The sequence below is a fragment of the Triticum aestivum genome, chromosome 7D, assembly GCF_018294505.1.
Source record: "Triticum aestivum cultivar Chinese Spring chromosome 7D, IWGSC CS RefSeq v2.1, whole genome shotgun sequence".
Lineage (NCBI taxonomy): Eukaryota > Viridiplantae > Streptophyta > Magnoliopsida > Poales > Poaceae > Triticum > Triticum aestivum.
This window is the reverse complement of record NC_057814.1, coordinates 372,448,146-372,474,017: the sequence shown is the minus strand read 5'-3', so window position 1 is coordinate 372,474,017 and position 25,872 is coordinate 372,448,146. Positions and strand designations below refer to the sequence as shown.

Below are 25,872 nucleotides of genomic sequence, written 5' to 3'. Positions count from 1 at the left end.
GTGAACATATCTCGCAAGAATTTTTCAACTTCCCCGGACAGAGCACGTGAACTTCTTGAAACAAACCTTTTAAGCTTTTAGTTTCTATTCTTATATTCTTATTTGAAACGCATTTCGTGTAGTAGTTGAACTTCCCGCTGTTTTCACCTTGAACTTCTATGGCGTATTTTTGGTCAACCTCTCTCACAAGAATTTTATGTACCTTCTCGGGCCGTGCACTTGAACTTCTAGCAACAAAACTTACGGCCTTTGCTTTTTCATTCTTTTTTCCATACAAATGCACACCGAGCAGTACGTGAACTTCTGACAGTTTTCAATCTGAACTTCTTAGATCATGTGTTCTGCCTTCATCGCAAAAACAGGGTCTCCGAAAATGCACTACGTGAAGAGGTTGAACTTCTGGAGCAGTTGTGTTTGAACTTCCGTCTGTTTTTCACGTGTTGTTTTTTGCCCGTAACTCCCCAACCACTTACCGGAATTGAGCAAATGATATACCGATGGAAATCTGTTGAAAACACACAACTTTCCCGTGTTGGTCATTTTTTCACACTCATGACGGTTCAAAAGAATTTATTGCTCATTGAACTTAAGCAAAAGATATAACGTTAGAAAGCCATAAAAAGGGTGCAACTTTACGTGTTGAGTATTTTGTTTCAACTTCGCCAAGGTTTTTAAAAGTTTTTTTAATACGATAAAACTTATTTTACGAACGACATAGACCAAAATTTTAGACCGTTTAATGAGAATAAATCATTTGATATCCTATTGGAGAGAGTTTGAATAAGAGAAACTTTTGCATGTAGAGAGTTTTCCCAAAATTCATCGTTGTTTATGAGTTGTTATTATAAATGCCCAAAATGACGTCGTCTTTTTCATTATTTGTACGTGTAAATCCTATGTTTTAATATACTTTGAATTTATTTTTTATTTTAATTTGAACTTCACATCTTCTAATTTTGAGTAAAGAATTGTTTTCGATTTTTAAATAAACATCGAATTTGACTGTTTTTCAATTTAAACTTCATGGTTGATTCTTTAATAACAACGAATACCTGCGGGTTTTTTAAACGGTTAAATCCTATGTGTTTTAATAAACATCGAACCAGTTCGTTATTTTTTGTTTGAACTTCTAGTTTTTTCAGAAATGAGGATTTTTTTTAAAACTTTTTTTAGTTGTTCCTTTTATTACAATTTGAACTTCTTCATTTTATACTATAGTAACGAGAAAAAAATCTTAGTTTGATATATACTTTGAACTTCACTGTTATTTTAATTTGAACTTCTTAATTTTATTCTTCGGAGAAAAATATGGTCTTCGAATCATACAATTTTCTTAAAATTGAACTTCCAACTTTTATTTTTCCTACAAACGGAAAGAATTTGAGTTCTCCATATACATTGAACTACTCCGTTATTTTTCAATTGAACTTCTTGATTCTATTTCTTTTAGTACCAAGAAAATGTGAGTTTTTTATAAACAACAAACTTCGCTATTTTTGTAATTTGGACTTCTTGGTTTATTTCTTCGGGAATATCCTAGTTTGTAATAAGTATTGAACCGGTTTGTTATTTTAAATATGAACTTCTAGTGTTTTTTTATTTAGAAACGATGAAAATCCTTTTTTATGATTTTTCAACTGCTCTATTTTTAGAATTTGAACTTCATGCTTTTTGTGAAGAAACGGTGAAATACCCACTTCAAAGTGCCATGTTATCTTTTGAACTTCTGTGTTACTCTTTCCTGACCTTCTTATGATGTGATTTAATTTTTATACATTGAACCATTGTGTGATTTAATTTTGAACTTCTTATTTCCATTCTTTAATAGGGACCAAAATTTGAGTTTGCTATAATCATCGAGCTGCTCCATCTTTTTAATTTAGACTTCTTGGTTTTATTTATTTTTGTAACAGAAAAAAAATCCATAGTGCATACACCACTTTAAATTCTGCAAGATTCAAGTAAACTAGGGACAATTGTTTCATTAACCCCACAATCTAAACTATTGCAAGCCTACAACAATCACATTCACTCATCAGATGGATTCGAGTTCGGCGGAGTCCAAGAAGAATTACCGCTGCATGTGCAGCGCCAGCCAATACATTTTATAATAATTATACAGTATAGAAGAAGGAATGAACCAGCCAGGTAATTTTGTCTGACCTGTTTTACACACTGCTACTCAATTCGACTACTAGTCAATTTTACGTTTTAACCAACCAACGAACCACTCCACAAGATAAAACACATATACTCAAACAAACATTAAGACACGGATGATAAATACTTCTACTTTGCCGCCCCTCTTTTCCATATCGAATGATGATATATGTACATTTTTTCACGGCGAGTAGATCCTTCCTGCAGGTCATGGGATTAGCGGCGATCCATCCATCCATCAATTTGACGGCCAAGAGAGCTAGCTGGCTGGTGCCAGGAACTGTGCGTAGCTAGCCTTGCGCTTTCACAGAGTACAATAGCTCCTGGACGTTGGGAGGGAAACGGTACATACAGATCATTAGGATGCTGAAGCAATGGCGAAAAGAAACAGTTAGTTATTAGGCAATCAATTAGAAATGGAAATTACCAGGTCTCCAACACCAGAGGCGAGCATAGGGTAAAGCTCGAAAAGCGAACTCTCTTCCTTGAGTCTTTCCAGGCCGTCGAGCCGCTCCATTTTTGCCTCGTTGTCTGCGCTGGTGTCTTCGGTTTTAAGCGACCCGTTTATGGAGTTCTTCCTGAAGTATATCTCCACCTCTGCGGCTTGACGTGAAAGCTGAAGAGCAACAAACTGAAACAACGCACGAAGAAACAGAGTAAGCAGAGTCTTCGCTTACTCATTTCGATCTATGTCCACCAAAGTTATGTCACAATACAGATGGCAAGTGTGTGGAAGCAAGTGATTAGTGATTACCTGGCATAGATGGCTAACAGAGAATGTTGGCTGGCAGCTGAGATAGGACTTTTCCAGTTTAGGCATGCTTTGCCCATCAAGCGGAGTTAGAGCAAGATAGAGGTTGAACTGCACAACAGAACAGACATATTCAGCAAACCTAATGGACGTAAACCACGGGCCACTGCTTGTACAAGATTGGCCTAGCCCAGGTAGCCATGTATGTGCATGTGCTGATGTTTTATATTGTCTGTGCAACACTACAAAACACACCAGAATAACACATACGAACAACAGGATGCCTTTTTAGAATGTTTAGCAATCTGAATCTTCCAAAGCATAAGTACGAAATAGCAACTCAGATTATTTTTTGGAAGAGAAACTGTAAATTTAAACTGTTGCGACTGTCTGTTGTTACCTTGGTATCAAATTCATCAGCATTACGGAGATGATCCACCTACTTGGCAACACGCCGACCCTTAACCATCCTTCCACTGGAGCCACCGGCATTACCATGTCGAGTTTGGCTGCGGGTGCCATTTTTTGCCCCAGGCAAGCATCTCTCCCCGCAGTGGAGAAGTAGCCAAGATATCTCTGGCACCTCCCAAATCATCATACACCACTTTAATTTCTGCAAGATTCATGTAAACTAGGGACAATTTTTTCATTGACCCCACAATCTAAACTGTTGCAAGCCTACAACAATCACAAGCACCACATCTGCAACATACTCTTCTTTTCTCTTCTTTCCACTCTAATATACATTGAACTGCTGCAAGAAATCAGAAGATTTGTACACTGCTAGGCATCAGCGCATTGGTTGCTCACGCGCGGGAGCAGATGGTCCAGGGTGGCGGCACCGTGTAATACTATATTTAGTCGCTTTTCTTGTACAAGGTCTACAGACCTGCCCTTCTACCACAAGAGAGGATGCATCCACAACCGAAGTTGGACTTTGCCATCTGCAATTCTGAACTTCTAGCGCGGTTGTTGCTGTTTCGAAGAGGAACTAAAACGGGGTCGCTGCTGTTGGTTGAAGACGAAGGAGACGCGAGGAGTTTAGAAGGAGCCTGGGCACAAGTCCAGAGGAGCTCATCGGAGACGTGTGGATCCATCCAGCTGGACGGGAGGTGACGGACTTGAGGGGAAGAAAGGGGCACCTGAACACGCGACGTGCCCATGCCCACACGTGCAGGCCATGACGCACTGAAGATCTGGTGCTCGTGGCTGGGTTGGAGCAGCGAGGAGGCGCATGTTGAGGGAGACGTCACCGGGAGGAGCAGTTGGGAGATCCTGCAGTGGCTGACCAAGCCAGCGGCGGCCACGGATCTCGCCGGATCCAGCGACCCAGTGCGAGTAGATGATTGTGGTCCGCAGCGGCGAACTCCCGGTCGTGTCCGTCGGTGGTGGCTTGTGGCCGCGACAACGGGGGAAGACGATGGGTGGCCGCAACGATGGGAGAAGGTCGCGGGTGGTTACGGAGGGGCGGCGCACCGGTTGGAATCGAGGGTGGGGGCGGCGCTACACACCGGCCGGAACCAGGTCTGGGGGCGACGCGACGGCCGAATCCGGGGGCGGGGGTGGGGGCGGCGGGGTTCGGGGACGGGGTGGGCGGCGGCCGGCTCCGGGGGTTTGTGGCGGCAGGGGAATCGGGGGGTGAGGAGGAAGGTGCGGGTGGTCGGGGAAGTTCAGTTTTTTTTATTTGCTTCGAGATTTCTAGAAATCTGAGTAACATCCCTTTGAATCTTTGCAAATCGAGCGATTTGGCGGACGAGCTTTCTCTGCTCGTTCGTGTTCGCGTCGGATGCGATTTTTCTGTTCTCGGATGTTGTTTGTTAGTAGGAATTCTTTGATTGCGTTCATTTTAATCGGTCCGTTTACTCTACAATTTGTCTAATTTTTAGGAGTTAGTTTTCAATTTCTGCGAAATCGATTGTCTGGGCATGTGAGCTTCGTCCGCTGGTCTGTTCTTGTTGTTTTTTTTGATTTTGTGCGTCGATGCATGTCTTGCGCATGTAATGTTCGTCTTTGAATCTTGTAGTTAGTTTCCCTTTTTCGTTTGAATTTACTGTATTACGCATGTAATGTTCGTCTTTTTGGTGTGCATTTTTAAAGAATAGCTCATGCTGTTCATCATAGTGGCCGTGGGTTTCATGTATTTTTTGGTGGGTAATTGTTCAAATTTGAGTGGTTGCGCAATGTTTTGGCCACTTATCGAACTGCGAGTGGAATTGGCACCTCTGTTGGTCTCCTACATGTCTGGACCTGTACTGCTTTGATTTTATTGATGCAGTTCTGACATATGTTTGTAGTGTGCTGCATTTTTTGTAAGTAGTGTACTTCAATGTAACTGTATTATAGTGGGCATGACACCTTATGAGATAATTCTTTTTCTTAGACTGCATTCTGTGTTTCAGAGAACTTCATAGTATGCACTTTCGTACTACATTAGCAGAATAGTTATGCTGCTATTTCTTGTATTTTTATGTCAATTCTTCTGAACTCCATAGCATGAGAATTCTGTTGAACAACATATGTTGACTACAAAGTTTTCGACCATTGGCATTGCATTGTTATTGTTTAGAGCACTGCAATTTTTTATATAAGGACCGTACTATGTGTATTAGAGAACTGCATTTCTGTCAGCAGCAACTTGTCTAAAAAGAGTGATCAAATGATGCAGATGAGGTTGCATACTTTAAATAGGCGTCGTTCAAGCCTTCTGATGGACATAATTTTAGAAGCATACAACATAAGCAAAGCATTAGAATATGCCACTGATGGCTTTAACTTTTATCCTATACAACCTACAGTGCAAATATTGTAAACTTGAGGGAGTCTTCTTCTTTGTAGAAAAACACCATGGCCACTTCTCCAGCCTCAAAGCCATTCTGGGAGACAAAATCATTGCAGCCAGTAGTTATGTTGATGCAGTCTTCAGAGTCAATGTGGTGGTCAGCTTGCATGTCTGCATACCCATTCTTGTGTTGTCTCTCCAAGGTAACCTTCCCTGAACTCGGAGCAGGAAATTTTATTGTGGATGGCAGTTTCTGCATTTTGGAATGGATGGGAAAAGAATGTTTATAAGTAAACATCAAATGTTTTTCTTTATGCTTAGGATGATCTATTTATGTTGACTTAAATATGTACATATATATGACTACTATTTTTGTAAAGTAGTTGCAATGTATGAACAAACTTATATGCGGAATTGATCTCTAGTTTTACTAGGATATATATTATACAGTAACATGCTTGTACTGCAAGGTCATTTACAGTGTACTTCTCTAGCATGTCAAGAGAACTGCAACACTGCTCTACTGACCCTCTTTTTTGTCCGTGTGTTGGGGTTTTGATCTAACTAGTGTCGATACCTGGTGTGGTACTGAACAAAAATAGTTGGAAGCATCTAGTCTTAATAGCTAACAAATCTGAACAACAATACAAATTCTGTTTGTACTTGTTGACACTACTAAACAAATTAATGGTACTATATATTTAGATGTGGATTTGCAGCCTAGATTATGTCGAAAATTGTGAGGGAAAAAACATACCCAACTTTCCTGCAAATCTGCGGGTGTTAGGCGATGAAGAAATGGCGCCCGAAACCCCCTGTTGGGTATCATCAGGCACCCGAGCATGCCGCGCCACTCGGTGTTGGTGAGCTCTAGACCCTCTGCGTACACGCATGTGTCCGCTACCGGCGCCATCCTTGCCAAACACCCGCACTTACAGTCCATGGCGACTTCAGTGGAATTTCAGAGAACAGCTGGGGATGGGATGAACCCTAGATCTACGCTTTGAAGAAAAAGAGGAATGGGGGGAGGAGTTGTGTCAGTTTGGAGCACGAATGGATAGGTTTTTATGCAACCAATTGAGCGATGGAAGCAATAAATGTTGTGGTTGTTGTTAGGTGGTGGATTGATTCTGATTTAGTGTACCCGAATGCATTTGAGAAGCAACAGGACTGCTTACTTGAATACAGCGAACTGCATTGTCGTATCACAACGAACTACGGAACGCGTTTTTGGGCCTGTGTTTGTGGAGTGGTATGTGGGATTTTTTTTTAATTTTCAGCATCCTCTCTTTTGCCTGTAGGGCCTATCTTTGGGGAGTGAAGACGTATTCGGCCCAAGTCGGCCTATCAGTATGGCTGGTTCCCGGTGTGCTGTGTGTGCGCCCTAATGTTTAGTCCCACCTCGCCCGCGGAGGGCGCGCTCGACCTGTTTATAAGCGCTGGCGAGGCAGCCGTATCGAACTCATCTGGTTACTTATTTGGACGCTTATACACGGCGCTCGCTGCTCTATGCTCTTTGACATGTTGCTCAGAACGACTCGCCTGATGTGGGCGCAGATCTACTACGAGACTGGCTGGGCCTGGTTGCACCTGGGTGGTCAAATTTTTGTTCTTTGTATTTTTTGTCTTGCATATTTTTTTCAAATGCAGAGGCGTGCACTGCTTAGTAAATCATTCGTGCACTGCATTATTCATGTTTCTGTACTGCATGTTCACATATTCCGCACTACATATATAGGTCGCATTTTCTTTTCGTGTTTTTGCTCTTATGTATTTTTTTCAAATGCAGAGGCGTGCATTGCTTTGTTGGGTATGTGTGCACTGCATTCGACAGACTCTGTACTGCATTCATACACATTTTGCACTGCATGCGTCCTATTTGCGCACTGCATCTTCGTCCGTTTTGTGCACTGCTCGAATCTAATGATACATAAGAAAACAACAGAAAACAAATGATCACAAGCATTCTGTATGACAAGTTCATCACCAGCAAACTAAGTTCAACAGAAAGCAATGTAACATAATCAAACTTCATCATTACAAAAGATTCTACATGACAAGCAAACTAAGTTCAGCAAAAGCAAATGATCACAAGCAAACTAACGATACAAAAGCAAACAACAGAAAGCAAATTTGACGATAATTCTAAAATGATGCTGCCATTGTTGGCTCTTGGCCGACACCGTCTGCTTCTTCACCAGTTAGCATCTCCCCAACCCCAGCTGCTCCTGGCGCGCTTCTTTGGGGGCTCCTCCTTCTCCAGCTTTGCACGGCGAAGCCCATCCTGGGTGAGGGTGATGCGGTTCCATATCTCGTACACTACGTAGGCGTCCTTTGCCGCGTACTCGATGTGCCTCATGGACAGAGGCAGGGTGGCCCAGCGCCTGTGTTCATCGTCGGTGATCTTCTTCTTCATGTTGTTGTAGTAGTCGTCGATGAGCATGCCGGAGACGTCTCCAAGGGAGTCCATTTCCTTGGTTGCCTCGGGCACCCTCCACTCCTTCTGGATGTCGACGAAGTTGGCGACCTCTAGATTGAAGCGCTCTAGCCTGGTTTTGTCGCCGTCGATGGAGAAGCCAGCAAAGGTGTACCTGGGGTCGGCGAGGTCGTTGTCGAAGACGGTGCACCTTTCAGTGGCGCTCAGTTGGAAGAGCAACACCGGCTGAGTCTTGCCGATGGAGAGTTGCACGAGGGCGGGTTTCAGCGTCGCTTCAGGCTCGTTGTTGTACTCAAGATCAATCCCGACGATCTTGTGGCGCTGGAGCCTGAGGTGGCGCTCGTACCGCGCGAGGGAGATCACCATCTGCTTCTTGTCGTTGGTGTGGATGACGTGCAACTTGGTGTTGCCGTGGGCCTCCACGCCCTTGTACTCGTCGGAGAACGCCATCGCCGGTAGTAGGGCTTGGTGTTTTCTGTGGAGATCGATGTGATGGAGCGATTTGGTGGCAGTGCAATGGATACTTATATTGTTGTGGATGAGAAGGCCTTTTGGCATGGGTCTGAATTTAAGGGGAGGGCGCGGGGTGGGACGGCCACATTGGATGAACTGCACGATCTCGCTGACGATGCGGTTGTGCAGATCGTGGGTTGGTGTTGCGTCTGTGATCGTGGGTTTGTGGCGATGGAACCGCTCGGATTGGGTGGTTGTATGCGAACGTGGTTTTATTTATTTTTTGATCAGTAATTTTTTTAACCACCACTTTCTATGCGAATGGGCATTTGTCACGTTTATATGTATCCTACGTGTTCACGGAACTGCATTGGTTATCATAGTGCACTGCATCGTGTATCAAAAAGAACTGCATTTTGTCTATAGGTGCGTACTGCACCGTTTTTTGCGTGTCCTTGCTGCAGCCCCTGAAAAAAGTACAATGTATTCCAAAATTTTATGAGTTTTCGCTGTGGACTAGACCGTGTATTTATTCATGTAGGTAATCTGAAACTGAATTGCTTATTATACCGTACTGCTTCATCCAACCAAATGCACTGCATTTTCTAGAGCTACGTACTGCATGTGTTTTTTGCATGCACTTGCTGCAGTCCCTGGCACGGGAGGGGGGGTTGGGGGCCCCTCATTTTTTGTTTCACTTATTTGAAGGTAGACTTTTTTCGGATGCGTTATCTTAACACGCGCGTTGTTTTTGAATTTAACATTTTTTACGAACTGCATGTATTTTGTTTTGTTTTACTGTCTCAATTTCATTGTTCTTCATAGAGAACTGCATCATGTGCGTTTTGATGTAGTCCGTCTTATTTAGCCGGGCCGTTTTGGGCCGGCTCGTTTTATGTAACCCTTTGCCACGCGGGCCTCCTACGTGTCCCTCCCAGGCGATTCCACCGTTCCGCTGACAGGGAGAGACCGAGAAGAATCCCATCCCCTCTCTTGCAGTGTCTCCCGAAGCATCTCTCCCTCGAGCAAAACCGCCGTCGCGCGCTGAACCACCTCCCTCAAGAGGTCCTTATTCCTGCATCGTCGTCGTCCGCTCCGCCAGCCCTTCTCGCTGCGCTCCCACAGCCCTTTCCCGTCCGTTCTCGTCGCCGCCCCCTCCCCCCTGCCGCCGCCATTCATCCCCTTTTTTTGTGGTACGTTCCCCTTGGCCTCGGTCTTGATCGTCCCCTCATCTAGTTTTGTGATTCTCGTAGTTACTGTTGCGGTTTTTTCTTATGTATTTTCTCCTAAGCAGGCGATTTTATCTCGATTTGAAGTCGATACTCGTGTGTGCTCTATAGGCAGAGCAAGGTGGATCTAGGGTTTCGTTAGATTTTGCCAATTTAGTTGCTTATATCTGTCACTTCGTCCTTGTGCTGCAGGAAAACGCCATGTCTTCACCGAGCAGAGTGGGAGGAGGATTTCAGGGTATGCGGAGTGCTTATTTTTTTCCTTTGTTTATTTTGTTTGATGTTTATCTAGTTTCCTAATTCATCCTGCATATTTGTTTATGATGTGTTAGTTGTTAGCGTTCGTTTGCATTATTTGTCATGTGATGTTTTGTAATTTTTGTTTCTGTTTTTTTAATCCAGTAGGTGATTGCAGTGGTCATAATGATACACCAATTGGCTCTCGTTGTCCTGGTGGTAAGGATCATGGTGGTGAGGGAGGACATCAATTGAATTCGCCAATTGAATCTTCTCCCATAAGTGTGGCCCCTCCTTCTGGTATGTGAATGCTTTGTTTATTTGTGTATGTTGCTTACTTGATGTTGTACAAATTGGCGTTGCCTTGCTGTATCTAATCCGGCATTTTGTTGGGAACATACGTGAAGTTAGTGTAGGCAGCACTGCATTTATTTGTGTATCTCAACTCCACTGTATGTATGTGTGAACTGCATTGTTATTTTATTCAAGTTTTTTGTACAATGCATTAATTTTTATTTAGCTTATGATTGGAGCACTGCATTTATATGTCTAAGTGTACTGCATTTATTCTTTTTGTGCACTTTTTAACGACCATAGTTAAACTTCATTTTGACGCAGTGTCTGTTTTCCTTGCTGGGCGCCTGGGTTTGAGGAGGTTACTCAATTGATTGACCATTATTTTGCAGAGGGTGATGTTGGTGTGAGCTTTGAGTAGAGACGTCCCGTCTTGTCTGAAACACAATCGCAGTCTGTTGATGGTACAGAGGAAGTTACACAGGAGTGGATGGTCTCAGAACAGCTTCGTGCATATGAATTGAAGCAAAACAAGAAGAAGTTGAGGTTTGAAAGTGATTCAAAAGAGTGTGCGGAGAAGGAGAAGCAGAGGAGAGCTGCAGATGGTGCCAAGGGTGCAAAATTTGTCAAGGTGAAGCAGCCTGCTTTGCAGAAGAAGAGGCTGAGTTCTGTTGTTGAGGAAGGTGGTACTCCTCGGCGGAGTCCACGTGTTGCTGGCATGAACAAGAATATCGGCAAGAGAACTGCTGAAGCTGGTGGAAAGGATCCTCAGCGCAAGCGACTACATGTCAGTGAAGGTCCCAACTCTGACGATGACGACTTTGTGCTTGCTGATTTTGTGAGGGATGTTCATACTGGTAGACGCAAAGACTGTGGTTCATCTAAGAGTCTACCCAAGCGTGACCGTGATGATGTCAATGAAGATGTTGGTGCTGACTCTGGCGAGGAGGCGGATGTTGTTCCAAATGTTTGTTGACGTGGACTGCATTTGTTTCCTTCATTGTTATTCTATCTGTGTTTTCTCTATCTCTTTTTCATGGCTAATATTCTAAATTGGACTGTATTTCCCTCTACACAGAGGAAGAAGTCTAGTAAGAGCAATGCAACTGAAGATAATGCCGAGGGAGATGATTCTCGATTTAACAAGACCGTACGTTTGTCGCTTCCCACTGTTTGCAAGGCTGCTGCTTTATTGAAAGACGCACACTATAGTCGTGTTCGTGATGCTGGATTCGGTATTGTCTTTGAACTGACAATAAAGAAAAATGTGTCGCGCATTCTTATGTGCTATCTGATGGGAGTGATTGACCCTACCACCATGATAATGGACTTTGGGAATGGCAGGGTTCTTCGAATCAACCGTGATGCATTTCATCACATTTTTGATTTACCGATGGGACGTCACACTGCACCCACGCCTGCTGCTAGTGGCCATGATGACTCGTTGACTGCCCTCAAGGATGAGCTTGGCTTTGACCGTTATAAAAAGTATAGGTGTCAAGGACTTGCTTGAGAAGCTGAAGGTGTTGGTGGAGGAAGATGATCATGTGACTGTTGATCTTGCTGTGAAGGTGTTCTTCCTGATACTTTACCAGAATTTGTTGTGCCCTGGGCCTGCAGTTCATTTGGGTAGAGTTGTTGCAATGGTAGAGAACATGGATTATGCGGCTATGGCGCAGATGGACTTTTGCCAGTTTGTTGTTGATGAGTTGCAGGCAGCTGTGGTGAGGTGGCAAACAAAAGGCAGCAAGAAGAATTGTGCAGAGGGTTGTGCCATTGTCCCCCTGATTATGTATCTTGATTGCTTGAAGCTTCGCAAATTTTCAGTTATGCACACGTTGACGCCACGTGCGTCATACCTGACGACCAAGGAACTGATGAAGTTATACAATGAGGATGTGCTTGTCAAGGAAAGATTTACTTGGAAACTTACAAATTTGGAAGCTGCCGGTTAGTGCATCTGAGTTTTTAATATCAGATTTTTTTGAAAAAAAGGTGCAGTCATTATAAATCTGAACTTTCTAGTACTCACATGTGTAATTTTCTTCGCATCTTGTCTTTTTTTGCAGTGGAAGGCGTCAGGTGATATTGTGTACAAACATCCTGCTGCAGTTGTATGTGGCAGCTCTGATGCGGGGCCTAGCACTCATGCTAGGTTTTATGAGCCTATCTGTAGCTAGCTTCCTGCCTGTGATGATGAGGTGTCGTGTACTCGTGGTTTCACGGCTCGTCGGCTGTTTGATAATAGAAGCTCTTCTAAACAGACATTTGTTGGCGGCAAAAAACACGAGGAGATCGATGAGCTTCTTCTGAAGGTTTTGAAGTTGACTGAAGATTTGCCAACCTCTGGTGACAGGTTGAGGACAGTTGCTGGTTTTTTCCCGGTTGGCCATGTCCCACGAGATGAAGATATTGTTGCTGCTCACAATTTTGATTGCAGCATGATTGAAAGCCTGAAGATTGCAGTGACGAATATTCGGTCTTCGTATGCTCGGTTGAGACATTCACAGGAAGAAAAATGCGGTCGGTATGAGAAGGATGCTGAGCATTTTTTGGATGAAATGTACCATCAGGACACTGGCGTCGGCGTTGATAATGTATGCTCTAGGTTTTTTGTGCCTTTGAACCTCTTTTGTGTATTATGTGGACTGCTCCTCAATATTTTTGGTTTTTGTGATAGGCTGGAGTGGAATCTTCTAGTGTCCATGGATCTAGGGATGATGGAATTGGTCAGGTACAAGTACTTCTGCCATGTCTGTTCTGCCATACGTCCCTCTTCTTGAACTTGCATTTTTTGCTTTCCATTGTATTGTATTTTTGTGTACTTCACGATTGTAAAGTGTGTATTGCTTGTGCATAGTTGAAGTTTTTCTTTTCTTTTTTGGTCGTTACCATCTTATTTTTGTTTTTGGTTTGTTTTATGCCTGTAGACTGGAATTGCTGCTTGTGATGTGCACAAAGATTCCTACGATGGCTCTGGGAAGGATGAGGTCTTGGCTGATGCATCATCCCCTCCGGATGTTGTAGCTGATAAGGTATACTTGAATTACTTTTTCTGTTAGTGGGTTGTAATCTAATTCTTTTTGTTGATGTTATAAACTTGATGTACGCTGTTATGTTCACTCATATGCATTTCATTTACATATGTGAGCTCCACTAGTTTTACATGTGTGAGCTTCAGTCTTTGACAAAAGTGAACTGCAGTTCTTTTCGCATGCGTGGTCTGTAGTCTTTTACATACGTAAGCTTCAGTATTTAACATAACGGAACTGCAGCGTTTGACAAAGTGAACTGTAGTTCTTTTTACATATATGTGGGTTGCAGTTGTAGTTTGTTTTGACATATGTGGGTTGCAGTTGTTTTGCATATGTGGACTGCAGTTGTTCTGCGTATGTTGTTTGCAGTCTTTGACATAAGTGACCTGTGTGTTGTTGTGTTAATTATCCCCACGCTCATTTGTGTTATTGTGTCTTTTTTAAACGTAGAAGTTCATGTTGATCTGAACCAGGGGGGTTGTGATGTTGATGCTTCTCCATCGGTTGCCGTCGACGGTGCAGATCCTTCTGTAGCTCAGGAATCCCATGATGCTGTTTCCCCTAGTCGGCATGAAGATTCTGATTTTGGCATTGAAAAGCCGCTAGAGAATGTCGTTCCTGCTGGTAGTGTTGCTGCTTCTCCTGTTTGTCTGGCGGCCAATGATGTTCCTGAAGTATCCAGAGGGGAGCCTCATGTAGCTGAAGTATCTAAGGACCTTGCGGTTGACCAGACTGTTGTAAATCCAGAGAATGCTGATGTTGCTACAGAAGGGCAGTCCAGTGAGGTTGTGGTGGATTCGTCGCAACCAAGCCAAGTAAATGTTTTGGTCAGCTCTGAAGAACAACATCATGAAGACTCTGGCACTGAAGGCAAGAGTTTTGTTTCGAACAATGCAGTTGAAGTTTTTCTCATTCATTTTGTTTAATTACTATGGTAGCTGTATTAGATGTTTAATGATAAGTGAAACTTGATCTTTTGTTGATGATTTTCAAAATAGCTAGCAGAATATCCTTATCTTAATATTTGAACTTGATTCTTTGGATAAGTGAACTTCATCTTTTTATTACAGATGACGAACTTCCTGTTGTGACACCGTCGAGCATTGATCCAGCTCTTCTGAAAAGATACAATGAGTTGTACAATGCTGTTACGAGGGCTCGGAAGGACAAGAAGAAGAAGAAGTATGGCTTTTTAGAAATTGTTTTGTTCATATGTATTTTCTAATTTCAGTATTTTAACCTTTTTCATTGTTGTTATTTTTTTAGTGTCTTATGTTTCAGTTTTTCATTAAAAAAATCAGGGACATGATTGCTTTTAAAACTGAGATGGCTTATATTACCATTGGCGAAGTTGGTCAATCTTTTTGGAATAAAGGGATGCTCACTACAGGCCTTGTAGTTCTTGGGGTTTGTTTGCTTGTAGATAAGTTTAAGGGATCTCCGACGATGGTTGTCCCATACCATATTTGTGGAAGAATGCAGAATTTTTTTATTTTCTTTTCTGATTTCGTGTGATGACCTGTTTGCTTGAGCACTATTTCTTTTTTGGTTTTATTTTCGCAGACAAGTATTTGGCATGGTGGTGCTGTAGGCAGGAGTGTTAAAAATGATGTTCTCTTCAAAAGCCGAGGAGCGTGTTGATAAAAAGGATATGGTGAGTAACGTTTTTCTGTGTCGAAAACCATATTTTGTGTGTTGGTTTTTATAGTGTTCTGTTTCTTCTTCTTATAATAATTTTATTTATTTTTCGTTCTTCCAACAGGTCCTGTTTGCAACATTTGATCCGCCAGAGATGAGGGATGGCGTTGGTCATTATTGTGTAGTTTCCTTAAATGTGAAAGAAAGGCAGTTTGAATTTCTTGACTCGCTCAATAAACCTGGCAGCCCTGATGCGATCAGGATTTTTAGGAGGATGGTTAAAAATATCAAGCGTGCATGGAAAGAAGGTAGCTCAAGTTCTGAGGAGCCGCTAAATCCTCCTACACTTGATGGATTTGTGTTGAAACATGTCATTGTCCCAATGCAGCCAAATGGGTGTGTTCCGTACAACCCCTCTCCAACATACTACTCAAGTTTTTTTTTTAATTTCATTTCGTGAAACTGATGTTTTCTATTCTTTTATTGCAGGCATGATTGTGGATTCTATATGTTTCAATTCTTGCAGACTTGGGATGGTGCTCGAGTTGCTCAGTTTGGGGTGTAGCACATTGCCTACATCAGAAAGGCCATGCTCTATAGTTGGCTCACATCGAGAAAGTGTTGCCTTGATTTAACATCACTTTTAATTTTTGCAGATAAAGGTTGTTTTAGTGAGCTTCTTTATCTCCCTTATTTATTTTTTCTCTACTGCTTGCTTCCGCTTCTAAAGCCTTTTTTACTAGTGTGTTTAGTTAAATGCGTGATTTAGAATGGATGTCTATATTTTTGTTGTGTTAGTGAGCTGCATTTGTTGTAGACAAGTTAGCTGCATTGTTGTAGAGAAGTGAGCTGCATTGTTATAGACAAGTGGGCTGCATTGTTGTAGAGAAGTGGGCTGCATTCTCTTCTTTAGTGAACTGCATTTTTTATATTATTGAGATGTATTACATGTTTTTTGGTTTTGTATTTTGTGATGAGTGTTTCCACGTTTTTTCTACACATTTTTTAGGTTTTGATGGGGGTCTTCATGAAGGCTATATGTCACTGTTTGAGTCCCAGGGTTCTGAGGTGGTTATGGAGGATTGTGCCATTGAAATCTCTCCAGATAATTCTGGTTCTTTGGCTGGAGATGGTTTGAACACAGATGTGGCGTCTGGACAAGATGGTGGAAGTGTTTCTCGACCTAGCTCTCCACATGATGTATTTGATGTGATTTTGTTACGTCGTGCCCACGCGTCACTGGGACTAGGAGTGCAGCAATTAATCGTCCTCCTGTGGATGAGGCTGAAGTATTTTCGAACAAGAGGGTAGGTGAGAGGCTTTTAAGTTGAGATGCTCTATAGAGAAATTGAAGCCTCCGAGGTTCAAATATATTGATGAGGCGAGGAAAATAAAGGATCTCGTTCTCAGCAAAGATTTTGTAACCAAATACCACAAGTAAGTTTTATGTGTGTGCCCTTCATCCTTTTTGTGTGTTTTGTTTTTAATTTTAATTTTATTGATCCCATCTGTGTATGTTTACTGCAGGAACGCGTTCTTTATGATGAATAGTCCTTTTGGTGATGTCGAAAATTACACTGTTGACTATATCTATAATACATTTGGCAAATGAGCGGACTCATATCTCATGGATTTTTTCATCATGTACTGGAAGCAAGACCCTGAATTGGGTTTAGTTTATCGTTCCGGTGAACGTGTGCTACTTTCACCTTTATTTATCATGATAAACGTGTGCTGTCATTTTTTCTCTTGTACTGATTTTTTCATGTCCATGCGTGCATGCATGTTTTATTCTTTTTTTCATGTCCTATTTTTGTTCTTTTTCTGTGCAGTATGTTCTTCAAATGGAAACCTTTGTGAAGAGAGATGATGAATTAAACCCTGTGTTGCCACTTGTGCATAGCCCGTTTGTTTTAGAAGATGCAGTTAAGCAGTTCAAGGTTTTTGTGAGCGGCGACGAAAACCTATTGGACACAAAACTGGTATGGCCATTGTTTTCCGTCATTTATTTTCTGGTTTGTTGCATTTCTTTTTATAGTTATTTTTGGAACAGTGGTCCTGGTGCTACGTGTCGAACGAACTTTTCATTTTGTTTTTTGATGTGACAGATTATGATGCCGCGCTCCAAGGATGGTCATTATTTCGTATACACGATGAACTAGCATCGCCAGACGATTGATATCCATGACACTAGGAAGTATACTGGCCATCCTGATGTCACGACAAAGTGGCGCAGGACTGACAACCACTCAGATTGCACTGAAGTGGTATGTCATTTTTTCTAGCCAAGTGCAAAGCTTTTTTGTGTTTCTCCTACTGCATTTTTTTTATAAACTGCACATGCAATGTTAGCACACATAGCACCACACTTGTTTATATATTGCACTGCAACATATGCATGACAGAACTGCATTTTCTCACACACCCCCAATCTCTGTAAAATATCTGTGTCAAAAAGTGATAAAAGGAAATGACCTCACGTGCATTTAAAAGAGGGACTGTCTAGACGTTGAGAAGAACTTTGTATTTTTCAGTTCGTCTGAATAGTTATTTGATCTGTGACGTGTGTTATTTTACTTTATGCTTCCTTTTTTGCCAGATGAGGAGGATGACTCGGCTGCTGAAGGCGATTTATGGTGAAAAGTTGTATAAATCTAAGAACCACCCTGACTGGGTTAAATTGGCAGAGAAGCCCTCTTACCCGGTTGTGCCAGCGCAGGGAACAAATGAGTGCGGAATCTATGCTCTGAGGTTGACACGGTTGTATGACGGCCAACGTCTAGTCCAGAAGATTGTCAAATCCGACGTAATACCTTCTCTGTTTTTCTTTTCCTGTTACCTTTTTTATTTTTTTATTTTTTTCACTTTTTGATCTTATGATAACCTTTTTTAAATCACTCGTCTGCATTTTTTTAATTTTCTTTCAGCCTGCTGTTGAAGATTGGAAGGCGGAGTACATGTTCCAGCTGATGTTCAATCCTTCGAACATGTTGTATTATGAAGACATGCCGCGTGAGCTACGAGATCTGATTGCAAACCTCGGGCTTACTTCCCTGTTGCAGTCGCAGACGCAGTCACAGTCATTTGGCATTGTTTTTCCTGGGTAAAAGCCTGTGTATGGACAAGAACTAGGGTTCATGTTGTGTACGGTGTGCTGTCTAAGGTAGATAATGTATGAAAAGACTTTTTTTCTGTTGTTGTGTTTCGTCTTCTTTTTGCAGCAGCGTATATGGACGAATTTGTGTGTGTACTTTATTTTATATAAGTAACTCATAAAGTATATATATGTATATATTTTTTATTTGTTGACCACCACATTCTGTCCGATCTGGCATTTGTCACTCTTATATGTATCATACGTGTCCCAGAAACTGCATTCCACGTGATTCCGAACTTCTTCGTCTACCAAAAAGCACTGTATTTGTCTACAGGTTTGTACTGCACCTGTATTTTTTTGCTGTACTTGCTGCAGCCCCTGAATTCATGTGTGAATTCTGAAACTGCATTGCTTATGATACTACACTGCTTTGTCTAACCAAATGCACTTCATTGTCTAAAGTTGCGTCCTGCATTTGGTTTTTTGTTTGTACGATAGGTCGGGGGATTGGGGCCCCCCACCATTTTTTTATTTGTCTATAGGTTACTTGCTGCAGCCCCTGTATTTATGTATGTATTCTGAAACTGCGTTGTTTATGATACTGCACTGCTTTTGTCTACCAAAATGCACTTCATTGTATAGAGTTGCGTCCTGCGTCTGTTGTTTTTTTGCTTGTACGTGATGCAGCCCCTGTCACGTCGCCTCCCTGTCTATCTTAGCGGTGTGGCTCTAGGGTTGCGTGCATCCTAGGGTTGGAAAAACAGAAAGTCCGCACTGCACCTGTCAACCAAGCGCAATGCGTGCATTAGCGAGAGGCCGAGCAGGGGGTGGGGCGGGGGGTCACGACCCCCCTCCCCACCCCCCTTCGAGGCCGAGCCTGGAACGAGCCGGAGCACGCGGCGACGCGGCGTGCTGTGGTGCCACATGCGTAGGCGAGTCCGTCACACCCCATCGCCTCCCTATCTATCTTAGGGGTGTGGCTCTAGGTTGCGTGCGTCCTAGGGTTGAAAAAACAGAATGTCCGCACTGCGCCTGTCAAAGCGCACTGCGTCCGTTAGCGCGAGGCCGAGCAGGGGGGAGGGGGGCTCGTGACCCCCCTCCCCGCCCCCCTGCGAGGGCGAGCCTGGAACGAGCCGGAGCAGGCGGCGACGCAGCGTGCCGTGGTGCTGCATGCGTAGGCGAGTCCGTCACACCCAGTTGCCTCCCTGTCTATCTTAGGGGTGTGGCTCCGGGGTTGCGTGCGTCCTAGGGTTGGAAAAACAGAATGTCCGCACTTCGCCTGTCAACGAAGGGCACTACGTGCGTTAGCACAAGGCCGAGCAGGGGGATGGGAGAGGGGTCGTGACCCCCTCCCCACCCTCCTGCGAGGCCGAGCCTAGAACGAGGCGGAGCAGGCGGTGATGCGGCGTGCCGCGGCACCGCATGCGTAGGCGAGTCCGTCACACCCCATCGCCTCCTTGTCTATCTTAGGGGTGTGGCTCTGGGGTTGCGTGCGTCCTAGGGTTGCAAAAACAGAATGTCCGCACTGTGCCTGTCAAGCAAGCGCACTGCATGCGTTAGCGCCCCTCACTCCCCACCCCCTGCGAGGTCGAGCCTGGAACGAGCCGGAGGAGGCAGCGACGCGGCGTGCTGCGCCGCCGCATGCGTAGGCGAGTCCGCCACACCCCATCGCCTCCCTGTCTATCTTAGGGGTGTGGCTCTGGGGTTGCGTGCCTCCTAGGGTTGGAAAAAACAGAATCTCCGCACTGCGCCTATCAACAAAGCGCACTGCCTGCGTTAGCGCGAAGCCGAGCAGGGGGTAGGTGGGGAGTCGTGACCCTCCTCCCCACCCCCCTGCGAGGCCGAGCCTGGAACGAGTCGGAGCAGGCGGCGACGCGGCGTGCCGCGGCGCCGCATGCGTAGGCAAGTCCGTCACACCCCGTCGCCTCCCTGTCTATCTTAGGGGTGTGGCTTTGGGGTTGCGTGCATCCTACGGTTGAAAAACAGAATGTCCGCACTGCGCCTGTCAACCAAGCGCACTACCAGCGTTAGCGTGAGGCCGAGCTGGGGGGTGGGAGAGGGGTCGTGACCCCCCTCCCCACCGCCCTGCGAGGCCGAGCCTGGTCCGTCACACCCCATCGCCTCCCTGTCTATCTTAGGGGTGTGGCTCATGGGTTGCGTGCGTCCTAGGGTTGAAAAAACAGAATATCCGCACTGCGCCTGTCAACCAAGCGCACTGCGTGCGTTAGCGCGACACTAATAGGAAAAGGGCTATAGATGGAATGGCCACTAATGGCGCACTGTCCATGTGGTGCGCCATTACTAAATAGTAATGGCGCACCATGTGTTGGTGCGCCATTAGTTTGCAAATACTAATGGCGCACCACATCCACGGTGCGCCATTAGTAATTTTTTTATTTTTTGGTGCGCCATTACTAGTTAAACTAGTAATGGCGCACCACTCCCACGGTGCGTCATTAGTAATTATGTTTCAAAAAAATTCAAATTTTTTTATTTTATTTTTAAACTACTAATGGCGCACCGTGGGAGTGGTGTGCCATTACTAGTAGTAATGGCGCACCACTCCCACGGTGCGCCATTAGTAATTTGGCCCAAACATTCCCCCGAATGCACCCCCCCCGTGGACCGCCTTTTCAGTTTCAAAAAAAATAAAATAAAATGATAGAAATGTCAAAAAAATAAAAGAAAATAAGATTCCCATGTGATATGTGGTCTAGTTGTTAGCAAAATTTACAAACATGAATTTTCGACTTTTTTGCAAAATCTCTCGAGAATTTGTAAAAATGGGCATAACTTTTGCATACGAACTCGGATGAAAAAGTTTTTTATATGAAAAATCATCTACTCGAAAAGTCCTCAAAAATCCTTAAAAACCTAACAGAAAAAAAGATACGGGGCTTTTAAGATCTGGAGAGGCAAAAAAATTCAAACTTACTAATGGCGCACCTGCCCATGGTGCGCCATTAATATCTTCCCGCCTTCAAAATTCAAAATAAATCAAAAAAATTAAAAAAAATAGTAATGGCGCACCTTCCCACGGTGCGCCATTAGTATGCCGTATATATGGCTGGGCGTGGTTCTCTCCTCCTTACCTCTTCATTCTTCTCCTCCACTCCACCTCTCCTCCACTCCACCTCTCCTCCTCTCCTCCACTCCATCTCCCCTTCTCTCCTCCACCATACTACCCTCCTCCTCTCCGGCGACCTCCTCGTCCTCCTCTCCGGCAACCTCCTGCTCCTCCTCTCCGGCGACCTCCTCCTCCCCTCCCCTCACGGTTTCTCCTCCCTCCTCTCCGGTGATCTCCTCCTCCCTCCTCTCCGGTGATCTCCTCCTCCTTCCTCTCCGGTGAGCTCCTCCTCCCTCCTCTCCTCCCCTCCCCTCACGGTTTCTCCTTCCTCCTCTCCGGTGCTCCGGTGAACTCCTCTCCGGCGACCTCCTCCTCCTCTCCGGCGATGTAGGCGAGCGCCTCTCCGGTGACCTCCTCCTCCTCCTCTCCGGTGACCTCGGCCCTCCTCTCCGGCGAACTCCTCTCTGGCAAAAGAACACGGCAAAAAGAACGTACAAGATCCAAAAACGAGAACAAAATTTGAAAAAAATTCGTGCAAAAAAACAAGCAAAACAAACGAGCAAAAAATGGGCAAAAAATCGCGATCCAGATCCAAATTCAAAATTCAAAAATAGCAATGGCGCACGGTGGGGGTTAGACGGTGCGCCACTACTATTTTCCCGCCTTCAAAATTCAAAAATACTAATGGCGCACCGTGGCCTATACTAATGGCGCACCAGTGGCCTACACTAATGGCGCACCGTGTGGTGCGCCATTAGTATACCAGATACTAATGGCGCACCAGTGGTGCGCCATTAGTAAAAAATACTAGTGGCATGGTACTAGTGGCGCACCAGTAGTGCGCCATTAGTAGGCAAAACTGGTGCGCCACTAGTAGGCCTTTTCCTAGTAGTGCGAGCCGAGCAGGGGGTGGGAGGTGGGTTGTGACCCCCCTCCCCACCCCCTAGTGAGGCCGAGCCTGGAACGAGGCGGAGCAGGCGGCGTGCCGCGGCGCCGCATGCGTCGGCGAGTCCATCACACCCCGTCGCCTCGTTGTCTATCTTAGGGGTGTGGCTCTGGGGTTGCGTGCGTCCTAGGGTTGGAAAAAACGGAATGTCCGCACTGCGCCTGTCAACCAAGCGCATGGCGTGCGTAAGCGCGAGGCCGAGTAGGGGGTGGGAGGGGGGTCGTGATCCCCCGCCCCACTCCCCTGCGAGGCCGAGCCTGGAACGAGGCGGAGCAGGCGGCGACGCAGTGTACCGCGGCACCGCATGTGTAGGCGAGTCCGTCACACCCCGTCGCCTCCCTGTGTATCTTAGGGGTGTGGCTCTGGGGTTGCGTGCGTCCTACGGTTGGAAAAACAAAATGTCCGCACCGCGCCTGTCAACCAAGCACACTACGTGCGTTAGCGCGAGGCCGATCAGGGGGGTGGGAGGAGGGGTCGTGACCCCCCCACCCCCCACCCCCCTGGGAGGTCGAGCCTAGAACAGGCTGGAGCAGGCGGCGACGCGGCGTACCGCGGCGCCGCATGTGTAGGCTAGTCCGTCACACCCCGTCGCCTCCCTGTCTATCTTAGGGGTGTGACTCTGGGGTTGCGTGCGTCCTAGGGTTGGAAAAATAGAATGTCCGCACTGCGCCTGTCAACCAAGCGCACTACATGCGTTAGCGCGAGGCCGAGCAGGGGGGTGGGAGTGGGGGTCCTCCCCACCCCCCTGCGAGGCCGAGCCTGGAACAAGGCGGAGCAGGCGGCGACGCGGCGTGCCGTGGCGCCGCATGCGTAGGCGAGTCCGTCACACCCCATCGCCTCCTTGTCTATCTTAGGGGTGTGTCTCTGGGTTGCGTGCGTCCTAGGGTTGGAAAAACAGAATGTCCGCACTGCGCCTGTCAACCAAGCGCACTCCGTGCGTTAGCGCGAGGCCGAGCAGGGGGTGGGAGGGGGGTCGTGACCCCCTCCCCACCCCCTGCGAGGCCGAGCCTGGAATGAGCCATGCGTAGGCGAGTCTGTCACACCCCGTCGCCTCCCTGTCTATCTTAGGGGTGTGGCTCTGGGGTTGCGTGCGTCCTAGGGTTGGCAAAACAGAATGTCTGCACTGCGCCTGTCAACGAATGGCATTGTCTGCGTTAGCGCGAGGCTGAGTAGGGGGGGAGGGGGGTCGTGACGCCCCTCCCCACCCCCCTGCGAGGCTGAGCTTGGAACGAGCCGGAGCAGGCGGCGACGCGGTGTGCCGCGGTGCCGCATGCGTAGGCGAGTCAGTCACACCCCGTCGCCTCCATGTCTATCTTAGGGGTGTGGCTCTGGGGTTGCGTGCGTCCAAATGTCGGAAAAACAGAATGTCCGCACCACACCTGTCAACCAAGCGCACTGCATGCGTTAGCGCGAGGCCGAGCAGGGGGGTGGGAGGGGGGTCGTGACCCCCGCCCCCACCCCCTTGCGAGGCCGAGCCTGGAAAGAGCCGGAGCAGGCAGCGACGCGAAATGCCGCGGCGCCGCATGCGTAGGCGAGTACGTGACACCCCCGTCGCCTCCCTGTCTATCTTATGGGTGTGGCTCTAGGGTTGCGTGCGTCCTAGGGTTGGAAAAATAGAATGTCCGCACTGCGCCTGTCAACCAAGCGCACTGCATGCGTTAGTGCGAGGCATAGCAGGGGGTGGGTGGGGGGTCATGACCCCCCTCCCCAACCCCCCACGAGACCGAGCCTGTAACGAGCCGGAGCAGGCGGAGACGTGGGGTGCCGCGGTGCCGCAGGAGTAGGCGAGTCCGTCACACCCCGTCTCCTCCCTTTCTATCTTAGGGGTGTGGCTCTAGGGTTGCGTGCGTCCTCGGGTTGGAAAAACAGAATGTCCGCACTGCGCCAGTCAACCGAGCGCACTGCATGCGTTAGGGTGAGGCCGAGCAGGGGGGTGGGAGGGGGGCCGTGACCCTGCCTCCCCATCCCCTGCGAGGCCGAGCCTGGAACGAGCCGGAGCAGGCGGCGATGCGGCGTGCCGCGGCGCCGCATGCGTAGGCGAGTCCGTCACACCCCGTCGCCTCCCTGTCTATCTTAGGGGTGTGGTTCTGGGGTTGCGTGCGTCCTAGGGTTGGAAAAACAGAATGTTCGCACTGCGCCTGTCAACCAAGCGCACTGCATGCGTTAGCGCGAGGCCGAGTAGGGGGTGGGAGGGGGTCGTGACCCCCCTCCCCACCCCACTGCGAGACCAAGCCTGGAATGAGCCGGAGCAGGCGGCACCGCAAGCGTAGGCGAGTCCGTCACAACCCGTCGCCTCCCTGTCTATCTTAGGGGTGTGGCTCTGGGGTTGCGTGCATCCTAGAGTTGGAAAAACAGAATGTCCGTACTGCGCCTGTCAACCAAGCGCACTGCATGCGTTAGCGCGAGGCCGAGAAGGGGGCTGGGAGGGGGGTCGTGACCCCCCTCCCCACCCTCCTGTGAGGCCGAGCCTAGAACGGGCCGGAGCAGTCGGCGACGCGGCGTGCCGCGGCGCCGCATGCGTAGGCGAGTCCGTCACACCCTGTCGCCTCCCTGTCTATCTTTGGGGTGTGGCTCTGGGGTAGCGTGCGTCCTAGGGTTGGAAAAACAGAATGTTCGCACTGCGCCTATCAACCAAGCGCACTACATGCATTAGCGCGAGGCCGAGCAGGGGGATGGGAGGGGGGTCGTGACCCCCCTCCCACCCTCCTGCGAGGCCGAGCCTGGAACGAGCCGGAGCAGGTGGCGACGCGGCGTGCCGCGGCGCTGCATGCGTAGGCGAGTCTGTCACTCCCCGTCGCCTCCCTGACTATCTTAGGGGTGTGGCTCTGGGGTTGCGTGCTTCCTAGGGTTGGAAAAATAGAATGTCCGCACTGCGCCTGTCAACCAAGCGCATTGTGTGCATTAGCTCGAGGCCGAGGAGGGCGTGGGAGGGGGGTCGTGACCCCCCTCCCCACCCCCCTACGAGGCCGAGCCTGGAATGTGCCGGAGCAGGCGGCGACGTGGCGTGCCGCGGCGCCGCATGTATTGGTGAGTCTGTCACACCCTGTCGCCTCCCTGTCTATCTTAGGGGTGTGCTCTGGGGTTGCGTGCGTCCTAGGGTTGGAAAAACAGAATGTCCGCACTGCGCCTGTCAAGCAAGCGCACTACGTGCGTTAGCGCGAGGCCGAGCAGGGGGTGGGAGGGGGGTCATGACCCCCCTCCCCACCCTCCTGCGAGGCCGAGCCTGGAACGAGCCGGAGCTGGCGGCGACGCGGCGTGCCGCGGCACCGCATGCATAGGCGAGTCCGTCACACCCTGTCGCCTCCCTTTCTATCTTAGGGGTGTGGCTCTGGGGTTGCGTGCGTCCTAGGGTTGGAAAAACAGAATGTCCGCACTGCGCCTGTCAACCAAGGGCACTGCATGTGTTAGCGCGAGGCCGAGCAGGGGGTGGGAGGGGGTCGTGACCCCCCTCCCCACCCCCGTGTGAGGCCGAGCCTGGAACGAGCCGCAGCAGGCGGCAACGCGGCGTGCTGCGGTGCCACATGCGTAGGCGAGTCCGTCACACGCCGTCGCCTCCCTGTCTATCTTAGGGGTGTGGCTCTGGGGTTGCGTGCGTCCTAAGGTTGGAAAAACAGAATGTCCACACTGCGCCTCTCAACCAAGCGCACTGCATGCGTTAGCGCGAGGCCGAGCAGGGGGTGGGAGGGTGGTCGAGAGCCCCGCTCCCCACCCCCTGCGAGGCCGAGCCAGGAACAAGCCGGAGCAGGCGG

The 25,872-nt window shown here is 47.4% G+C and overlaps 1 protein-coding gene across 1 annotated transcript; it reads right to left on the bottom strand.

Annotated features, from left to right (window-relative positions):
• Window positions 1-2,064: 2,064 nt before the first annotated feature.
• On the bottom strand, window positions 2,065-4,478 carry LOC123166324 (uncharacterized). The gene is made up of 4 exons (XM_044584110.1): window positions 3,312-4,478; window positions 2,915-3,022; window positions 2,588-2,791; window positions 2,065-2,483 (listed from the first exon to the last, which is right to left on the bottom strand). Exons 2-4 carry the CDS (start codon window positions 2,978-2,980, stop codon window positions 2,451-2,453), a joined length of 303 nt encoding a protein of 100 aa, XP_044440045.1. The 5' UTR covers window positions 2,981-3,022; window positions 3,312-4,478; the 3' UTR covers window positions 2,065-2,450.
• Window positions 4,479-25,872: the final 21,394 nt, after the last annotated feature.